Raw genomic sequence first — 10912 nt, 5'->3', positions numbered from 1 at the left:
AGAGAAACGACAGTCCATGATTACTTTAAGACATGAAGGTCTGTCAATGCGGAACATTTCAAGAACTTTTAACGTTTCTTCAAGCGCAGTTGCCAAAACTGGCTCTATGATGAAACTGGCTCTCATGAGCACCACCACAGGAAAGGAAGACCCAGAGTTACTTCTGCTGCAGAGGATACGTTCATTAGAGTTAATTGCAACTCGGATTGCAGCCCAAATAAATGCTTCACGGAGTTCAAGTAACAGACACATCTCAACATCAACTGTTCAGAGGAGACTGCGTGAATCAGGCCTTCATAGTCAAATTGCTGCAAAGAAACCACTACTAAAGGACACCAATAATAATAAGAGACTTGCTTAGGCCAAGAAACATGAGCATTGGACATTAGACCGGTGGAAATCTGTCCTTTGGTCTGATGAGTCCAAATTTGAGATTTTTGATCTCTGCATGTGTGGTTCCCACCATGAAGCATGGAGGAGGAAGTGTGATGGCGTGGGGATGCTTTGCTGGTGACACTGTCTGTGAATTATTTAGAATTGAAGGCACACTTAACCAGCATGGCTACCACAGCATTCTGTAGCGATACGCATTCCCATCTGGTTTGCGCCTAGTGGGACTTTAATTTGTTTTTCAACAGGACAGTGACCCAACACATCTCCAGGCTATGTAACGGCTATTGACGACCAAGAAGGAGAGTGATTGAGTGCTGCATCAGAAGACATGGCCTCCACAATCACCCGACCTTAACCCAATTGGGATGGTTTGGGACGAGTTGGACTGCAGAGTGAAAGAAAAGTAGCCAACAAGTGCTCAGCATATGTGGGAACTCCTTCAAGACTGTTGGAAAAACATTCCTCATGAAGTTGGTTGAGAGAATGCCAAGAGTGTACAAAGCTGTCATCAAGGCAAAGGGTGGCTACTTTGAAGAATTTGTTTAACACTTATTTTTGGTAAATACATGATTCCATGTATGTTATTTCATAGTTTTGATGTCTTCACCATTATTCTACAATGTAGAAAATAGTTAAATAAAGAAGAACCGTTGAATGTGTAGGTATGTTCAACCTTTTGACTGGTACTGTATATATCTATTTATGTGTGCATTTATTTATCCATTTAATTGTAATCAAGGCAGCTTTGGTCCACCATACTTAAAAGAAACTCCACTGAAAAAGCATAATATGATGCAAAATGCATCATACTGGGATGATTTCTGTATTTTGAAAGTTACATATCAATGGACAAATGAAACAAATAGCAAAATATAGTTTTTCGGTGGGGTTTTCCATTAAGTTCTCCTAACCTGCTATGAAAAGTAAAAGCTGATGTTAATTTGACTAAATCTGGATCCATGACCCTCCAAGCTTTTTCTAACCGTAACCTGATTCTCTTAACCTGGTACGTTAATTCTCATCACCTGCTGCGTAAATTCTCCAGATCTTCTAAGTAAAGTTAAATCTGACAGCAAATTGACAAAAGCTGGATCCCTTCTAGCCATGACCCTTCAAGCTTTTAAATCAACGTCCGGTTTCATCACAGTTTTTGAAGTTTACTTTCAACAAATGGACGAGAGAGAGGGAAGAGCTGTGGTCGTCTAACTCGACGTGTTTGTTATATCGAGATGTTGATTGTATAATCGATTGAATTCTATCGAACACCCAAGACGATTTCGGTGGGTTTTAATCGGTTGATGTCAAGATGACAACGTGCACTTTATCTGTAAACTAGTGCTTTTAAATGAAAGTGAAGTACAGCATCGAGTGTGTCTCTGCAAGACCGCTGAGGAGGGTTGCCAAGCGGCGCGGGTCAAGAACCATGCCCGAACTTTCCAAGATGAGGAAGCCCGACGTCAAAGTTGTCATTCTGGGCGACATGAACGTTGGGAAGACCTCGCTGCTTCACAGGTACACGGAGAAGAAATTTAAAGACACCATCAGCACCGTCGGAGGGGCGTTTTTCCTCAAGCAGTGGGGACCCTACAATATCTCAATTTGGGACACCGCCGGTAAGGTGTTCAATATTGACTGTTATGAGTAAGGGCTCGTTTAGTAGGTCTTAGACTTTAGTTTCCTCAATGTTTGATCTCCACCGCCTGTTTTAGAGAACCTCTACACATTTAAAAATCAGTGTAGCCTGACATTATTTAATTTCAAGTCAGTTAAGAACAAATTCTTATTTACAATGACTGCTACCCCAGCCAAACAGGTACGACAATTGTGTGCCGCCCTATGGGACTCCCAATCACGGCCGGTTGTGATACAGCCTGGAATCGAACCAGGGTCTGTAGTGACTCCTCTACCACTGAGATGCAGTGTCACTTGGGAGCCCCATAGGCTCTTTACAATGGTCAGCTCTGTTGTTGATTTTCTGTGTTGACTTGTGGAGAGCATGTGACTACACCACCTAAGGGTTGCTTGGCCTGTACAGCCCCTTTCATGACTAAGTGTTAGATTAGTGATCTGGTTTACCAGTTTAAATATTCTACTGAACAAGAATCACAATGTCACACAAGTCGACGCCTGTTACCTTTTTGACTAGATCATATTGTGCAGAGTCAATACAATTGCCTTGAAATCATGGCTAATTCATTCATTCCCCAAAACCCATATCATGTTGTAGTTGGCAATGTGGATGAGGTTATAGCACATGATTTTATGTAGTACTAAAACGTTATCTGATGCTCAGGGACAGTAACATTACATTTTATATTGCTACATTCATGAAAGGTTAGGCTATATCATTCAAGATCTGGTGTTAGGCATTGGGCTGGGGGTTGCCAGAAGATACCGACCCTACCGTTACGCTTGTTTACACTGAGCTACACTTGGGTCAGATGGCAGTCATGGTTACATTAAGACACTATGGTGCCGGAGCGAGATATGGGTTGGAAAACTTACCTCAATGCAGCGACGGGATATGCCACTGTACTCCAAATGTTAGTTATCGCACTGATACATAGAGAAGATTTGAAATACTGCTTGTTTTAAAGGAGAACTGCCCTTTTCGTCGTCATGCTACAAGACATGACCAAAAGTATGTGGACACCTGCTCGTCAAACATCTCAATCCAAAATCATTGACATTTATATAGAGTTTGGGTACTTGCTTCAGCCACAAGGACATGAGTGAGGTTGGGCACTGATGTTGGGCGATTAGACATGGCTTGCAGTCGGCGTTCCAATTCATCCCAATGGTGTTTGGAGTTGAGGTCAGGGCTCTGTGCAGGTCAGTCAAGTTGTTCCACACCGATCTCATCAAGCCATTTCTGTATGGGCCTCGCTTTGTGCATGGGGGATTGTCATGCTGAAACAGGAATGCGCTTTCCTCAAACTGTTGCCACAAAGTTGGAAGCACAGAATCGTCTAGAATGTCATTGTATGCTGTAGTGTCAAGATTTCCCTTCTGGAACTAAGGGGCCTAGCCTGAACCATGAAAAATAGCCCCAGACCATTATTCCTCCTCCACCAAACATTACAGTTGACACTGCATTCGGGCAGGTAACGTTCTCCTGGCATCTGCCAAACCCAGATTCGTCAGTCGGACTGCCAGATGGTGAAGCGTGATTCATCACTCCAGAGAATGCGTTTCCACTGCGCCAGAGTCCAATGGCGGCGAGCTTTACACCACTCCAGCCAACTCTTGGCATTGCGCATGGTGATCTTAGACTTGTGTGTGGCTGCTCGGCCATGGAAACCCATTTCATGACGCTCCCGACAAACAGTTCTTGTGCTGACGTTGCTTCCAGAGGCACTTTGGAACTCGGTAGTGAGTGTTGAAACCGAGGACAGATTTTTAGGCTCTACACGCATCAGCACTCTGTGGTCCCGTTCTGTAAGCTTGTGTGGCCTACCACTTTGCGGCTGAACCGTTGTTGCTCCTGAATGTTTCCACCTCACAATAACAGCAATTAAAGTTGCCCGGGGAAGCTCTAGCAGGGCAACAATCTGACCTTTTTGGAAAGGTGGCATCCTATGACTGTGGCACGTTGAAAGTCTGAGATCTTCAGTAAGGCAATTCTACTGCCAATGTTTCCCTATGGAGATTGCATGGCTTTGTGCGCGATCTTAGACACCTGTCAGCAAAAGGTGTGGCTGAAATAGCCGAATCGACTAATTTGAAGGGCTGTCCACATACTTTTGTGTGTGTATACATAGAGTAGCCAGCAGTAGCCACCGCAGCCATTTTGGAATGGCAGTGTCAGCCAATCAGCTCCTTTTTGTTGTTCATTGTGATGTGTCATTTCCTAATGGCTGATATGCCAACTGCTGCCTCGCATGAGGACGAAAAGGGCAGTTTTCTTGGAAAACTGGAACTATTTTAATCTTCTCGATAGAGCAGTGTGGATAAAGGTCAAATTTGTAGAACAGTGGCATATCCCATCCCTGCATTGAGGTTCGTTTTCCAAGCCATATCACACGCTGGTTCCACGGTGTCTTAATGTAGGTTAACCAAGTTTACCTTCCGACCTCAGTGTAAACAAGCGTAATGGTAGGGTCGCTGTCTTCTGGAAAGGCCAAATGTACAAAATCAAGGACCAGTTGATATAAAGAGACAAAATGCAACAAATCAAGTCAACATTTTGTAATGATGACAACCGGTTTATTCCTGTGTTACCCAATCATAGACTGCCATCTCAGGGTTACCCAATCACATTTGCACAAGTCTAGAGGTGGTGCACGTAATGTATTATGCAATGGTGACTTAATTACGATATTGAATTCACCAGAGTTTCGTTGAATGATGTTTTGGTTGTTTAGACCTGAAATGTTTCAGAAAGACACGAAGGCCTGAACTGTACATTCAGTGTTTTTGAAAGCCCCCAGGCTCTCATCATAGGTTGTAACCTGGAAATAATGACAGGAATTGGTTTGGTTATCTGTATCAAATTGGCATTTTCTAATATTCTATAATAACAGGGGAGATGTGACATCCGGATATATGACCCACATTTTGACCATCCTGGGCCCATATTTACCAAGAGTCACTGTACTTTTATTTGGCCTATTTAGCGATTTCCTTACGAACCAAGACAAAAATAGACCATGACTTTGGGGAATTTCGAGAAAAGTAATCCTTAGAATGGTCCTTTTTGTAGGAAGGATTCTTGACTTATATTTGACATTTGTATCTAAATCTATAATTGAGAAATAGTTTATCAAATTTGGCAAATGTATGACATTTTGGGCTTACCCAAGCCTCCTTTAAGACTCCGTAATGTTTCATCTGTAAGTGCTACAAAGCCGAATTGGTGTAACATGAGTAGTATTTTGATTTAAGTAATATTTGGTTTTGCATTAATTTATGAATATTGAGAACAACACTTTTGATTTGGCAAAAGTTTCATGATACTGTGTAACATAATATACTCTATGGGCTTATCAATGTTCCAAAGTGGGATCTCTGCTACTTTTTGAAGTTATTGCCCATTTTATACAGAGAAACCAATCGCAGGCCTCTTTTTACTTGTATCAATGCACATTCAGCAAATCACCAACAGGGGGTGACCATTATGAATCCATTTTCACTTTGTTTGTAATTCTTACAAATTGATCATAACTCTAAAAGTAGACTTATGCACTTATCATTCACCGCAGCTAAAAGAAAGGTGACTTGGTCATATGACACTACAATGGGATAAAATGACTTAGCAACATGATGTTGGTCAATTTACCGTAAGAAACTGGTGACAAAATGCTCAAATGAGTGTGTTTAATTTACTTTCACAGCATTGTCAGAAGTTGTATGGGGCTTAGGCCTAACTCCAGTCAAGTGACTGTCTGTGATGTTGGTTTAGAAAGATAGAAAAACCACTTAGCCATAAACCACTGAGGCACATAAACACTATTTCCCGTCCCTGCTCCATATCCCCATGACCTCTCTGCAGGATGCTGTTGTCTTCAGTCACTCACTGGGTTAGGGTTACAGTAAAGGGCTTTGCTTTCTGATTCAGTCACAGTGCTATTTCCACATGAGGTTAAAATAGGAAGTTAATCTAGTTATATGATTGTGCAATTAAGGCATAAACTGTTTTGGAGTGGATGATTGACAGAAAATAGTAGGGCTCAGATGTTGCAACTTCCCCCAAATCCTCAAATCTCTTGCCACGTAGGTGTTCAACCATAAAATGCTTTTCATTCAATGTTTATGGAGGTATGTTCATTCAATAGAGAATTGCATCAGAAATACAATAGGGTTTGGACTATCAACTATCTCACAAACAATTTCAAAGATTTTGCTGAGTTAGTTCATATAAGGAAATTGGTCAATTGAAATAAACTCATTAGGCCCTAATCTATGGGTTTCACATGACTGGGCAGCCAGGTCCACCCACTGGGGAGCCAGGTCCAGTTTCCCCACAAAAGGGCTTTATCACAGACAGAAATACTCCTCCCAAATTCTCTAAAACAACAGATGGATGGATTATCTTGACAAAGGAGAAATGCTCACTAAAAGGAATGTAAACACATTTGGACATAACATTTTTATCTTTTTTTGCTAATGGAACTTTTTTAAATCTTTTTTTCAGCTCATGAAACATGCGACCAACACCACATGTTGCATTTATTTTTGTTCAGTATTGTTCAAACGTTACAGAAGTTTACTCAAAATGTAGCATTATTATATAGAATGTCATTATGGTCACAAAGTGGTCGCTGTTTAATCGAAAAGTCACTGCTCCATGGTCAGAACGGCGCTTACTTCCAACCTCAACTGGCGAGCTAGCTAGTGGCTGCAGGTTTGTGTGTGATAATGTGCTAAATACAAAACAAAATAGAGTAAAACTGATAGTATGGCTGTAAAACGCTGCTAGAAAGCCAACTCGTCTTTATCCGTTGTAGCCAAGCTAGCTGGCTTGACACTCAGTAATGTTAGTTTACCATGCTTTTCGGGCCATCTGGACATTCCTCTCACCCATCCCGGTCGACTACTAGCCTATTTTTTAATTTTTTCTTTATTTAACTAGGCAAGTCAGATAAGAACAAATTCTTATTTTCACTCTAACCACGAGGCTACCTGCCTACTCCTTGGTCTTCTTCTAGGTTCAAAACTAGATGGGTGTAGTCAGATGACTTATTGTCAAAAGCAACCCAAGGCAGTCAAGGGCTTAGTGTTCCAACTGTTCACCTGTTTCTAAACTCAGCGAAAAAAGAAACGTCCCTTTTTCAGGACCCTGTCTTTCAAAGATAATTCATTAAAAATCCAAATAACTTCACAGATCTTCATTGTAAAGGGTTTAAACACTGTTTACCATGCTTGTTCAATGACCCATAAACAGTTAATGAACATGCACCTGTGGAACGGTCGTTAAGACACTAACAGCTTACAGATGGTAGGCAATTAAGGTCACAGTTATGAAAACTTAGGACACTAAAGAGGCCTTTCTACTGACTCTGGAAAAATACCAAAAGAAAGATGCCCAGGGTCCCTGCTCATCTGCGTGAACGTGCCTTAGGCATGCTGCAAGGAGGCATGAGGACTGCAGATGTGGCCAGGGCAATAAATTGCAATGTCCGTACTGTGAGACGCCTAAGACAGCGCTACAGGGAGACAGGACGGACAGCTGATCGTCCTCGCAGTGGCAGACCACGTGTACCAACACCTGCACAGGATCAGTACATCTGAACATCCCACCTGCGGGACAGGTACAGGATGGCAGCTGTTGCCAAAAAGATATAGTAACGGGCTCCCGAGTGACGCAGTGCTAGAGGCATCACTACAGACCGTGGTTCGATCCCGGGCTTTATCACAACCAGTCGTGATCGGGAGTTCCATAGGGCGGCACACAATTGTCTCAGTGTCGTCCGAGTTAGGGCAGAGTTTGGCCATGGTGTAGGCAGTCATTGTAAAATAAAAACATGACAAGGAATGCCCACACGCATTTCTATATTATTTTCAACCTAAGAAATAAAAGGTGTACAAATGCAGCAAAGCGATACAGCCCACTCAACGTGTGAGTGGCCTTGTACAGATCCAACTCTGGGTGATGACCTCAAAGAGGAAAGGTCACGGTCAATTCCAATAATAACCATGCACACATGAATAGCAATCATACTATACTGAAGGTAAGTACAATACATATTCAAGGTCATTATTTATGTAGTGTCCACACTATAACAACACTTTACCTATATGTGCTGTTGGGCCTTTTGGCGGTAGGAGGTGGATCTGGCGTATCCACAGGAAAGGGTTTACCTAACTTTTTGCTGTGCCGGTAGGTTCTGGCGCTTGTATTTGCTACCTGTTGACTCATTGCATGTGATGCACTATGTAAACAATAGCCGAATGTAACCGCATTCTGCCTAGTAGAGGTCGCGAGTGGATCAGGAAAGTCTCCTAACACTCATTTCTGCCTGACGTAGAATTCTATGCCATTCAACGTCACTTCTTCAGGTGGCAGTAGCCTCAGTGGGCTCGTAAACAACTGGACATTATGGTTTTCAGGGGAAATGGAAGACCGAGCCTGTGATATGACTTCGTTTTTTGACATTAACAAGGAGACACTCCATTTTAACTGGATTGGTTGAGCAGTGCTGAAGAGAATATCCTCCGCCTTCATTATTATTTTTACTTCTCGTCAAGACCAGAATGTGGGTGGCTCTAGTTTCAGGTCTTTCTTTCAATCTACGTTAGGTTATAGTAGTATTTATAATAAACCAACAATTACAATCCCGGAAATGTACCCCTTTTACATGGTGTAACTTCCTGTAGAAGTTACACAGCCAGTCGCCGGCTGCTGCTCAGTCACATGCCAGGGAGGTGACTGTGTAGCGGGTCAGGGTGACGGCATATGCTTCAACCTCCCACTCACCTATAACCCACTCACTGGACCTAATATAACCCTGCAGTGTTGACTCATGCTGTACAGACACACCAAGGGGGGAGGGGTGTGGTTTAGTGTCTCCATGATCAGCACTTGTCATCCTGACTGGCCCTCCTCCCAGCAGATGTATTGTCTTCTGTTTTATTACCCTGCTTCATACTGCCTGTTTCTGGGTAGAATGGGACCCTAGCCCCACTGCTCTGCACCGACTTTTTACCCTGGAGAAAGTTCTTTCAAACAACAATCTTCCCCTCCCCTAACTCTGTTCCCAGGGATATGTCTCTGTTCCCAGGGATATGTCTCTGTTCCCAGGGATATGTCTCTGTTCCCAGGGATATGTCTCTGTTCCCAGGGATATGTCTCTGTTCCCAGGGATATGTCTCTTTTCCGTTGGCTCTCCTTATTTGGTGGGTTTTTATGTCAGGCAGGCTACTCCTGGATACTCAGGCCTAAGGTTTAATTACTGTACATACTGTATCTTACAACCTGTGAAACATTTCATTTGGACCTTGTTCAAAGGTTCCCTGGATTTTTGCACATATTTTGGCTGTGTGACCGTGGAGTGTTCAGGACAAAGTCTCCAAGATAAAATGGCTTTACTTAAACAAACACAAACTGAAGAGCTCTTGCATATTTCTACAACAATGGTTGCTTTTGTTTTTCAGCATTTCTCTTGCTTTTTCTCTCACTAGCTCACTAGCTCTCTCTCTCTCTCCTTCCTCTGTGTGTAGGCTACCTGTAGTTTGGAAGCCCATTATATTAAGCTTGTGAATTTGTCTGTGGTTGTTTTTTCCTTTACTTGACATTCATTGGTCTATATAAGAACACAATCATGAATATATTTTGACTCTTGTGTATGCAACTACTCTCCTATGTGCTGAACTTGTTCTGATCATTCTTTCCGTGTCCCCCAGGTCGGGAGCAGTTCCACGGGCTGGGCTCCATGTACTGCCGGGGCGCTGCGGCTGTCATCCTCACCTACGATGTAACCAACTGGCAGAGTCTGGCTGAGCTGGAGGAGCGCTTCCTGTCCCTGACCGACACTGCCAATCACGACTGCATCTACGCCATCGTGGGCAACAAGGCCGACCTCACAGACCTCCAGGCACAGCTGGGAGCCACCCAAGACGGCCTGACCGAGGGCCAGGGAGAGGAGGACGGGGAGAGGCCCAGGGTGCCTTCTGCCTGCCCCACCCCTCCAGCCTCTCCCGTCTCCCTGTCGGGGGTGTCGGTCAACAAGCAGGTGAGCCGGGAGGATGCAGTGGCGTTGTATGGGAGGATCCTGAGATACAAGGGTATGGAGGAGACTAACAGCCTTCCTGCTGACAAGATGTGCTTTGAGACCAGTGCCAAGACGGGCTATAACGTGGACCCTCTGTTTGAGGCTCTGTTTGACATGGTGCTGCCCTCCATCATCAGGAAGAGGACTGAGAGGGAGGGATCGCCCACCGTGGACCTGGATGAGTGCAGCGGGGCAGGGAAACGGCCCAGGCCCGTCTGCTGCTAGGGACTACTGAGTTTTAGACTGATCGTAAAGAGGAGTTTTCATGCTATCTCCATGTTGCTCTCCCAAGATATATTCTAAGATTTGTCAGCGTTGACCGATATGATACACATACTTTCAATCAACCATTATTCTTCCAATGAGATGCTGAGGATTGTTATGGAGTAAGGCGTTCTTGGATACCTGAGGCTCTGATGTGCATGTAATTGCATTCTGGCCAAAATGGTGTGTAGTTTGTAAATGGACTGTTTAGAAATCAATCACAGATGATTATTTTCTTGAATAAGAATGTCACATGCCTTTTTGTTCAAGAGCACAAATTGTTTGACTACCAGGGTGGGCACACTGAATTGTGTAAAATGAATCTTATTGTAAGGATGTTTTTAAATGTTTAACAATCAGCTTTGTTTGCATTTGTACGTTCTGTTGCATGTTTTTTTTTATTACATCCTTTTTTAAATTTCATTTGCACCTAATCTACACTGGACAATGTGCATTATATGTAAGACACATTTTAAACGTGCTTGATATTTTCAAAGATGATATGATAATAAAGATTCTCATTTTGAAATCGTGATGTAGTTTAA

General features: G+C 43.1%; 1 protein-coding gene across 1 annotated transcript; it reads left to right on the top strand.

The window, feature by feature from the left end:
• Positions 1-1534: 1534 nt before the first annotated feature.
• LOC106586672 (ras-related protein Rab-20) lies at positions 1535-10896 on the top strand. The gene is made up of 2 exons (XM_014174190.2): positions 1535-2006; positions 9736-10896. Exons 1-2 carry the CDS (start codon positions 1739-1741, stop codon positions 10326-10328), a joined length of 861 nt encoding a protein of 286 aa, XP_014029665.1. The 5' UTR covers positions 1535-1738; the 3' UTR covers positions 10329-10896.
• The last annotated feature ends 16 nt before the right edge of the window (positions 10897-10912 follow it).

The sequence above is a fragment of the Salmo salar genome, chromosome ssa25 (assembly GCF_905237065.1).
Source record: "Salmo salar chromosome ssa25, Ssal_v3.1, whole genome shotgun sequence".
NCBI lineage: Eukaryota > Metazoa > Chordata > Actinopteri > Salmoniformes > Salmonidae > Salmo > Salmo salar.
The sequence above is the reverse complement of the archived record's forward strand: the minus strand, read 5'-3'. Positions and strand labels throughout refer to the sequence as shown.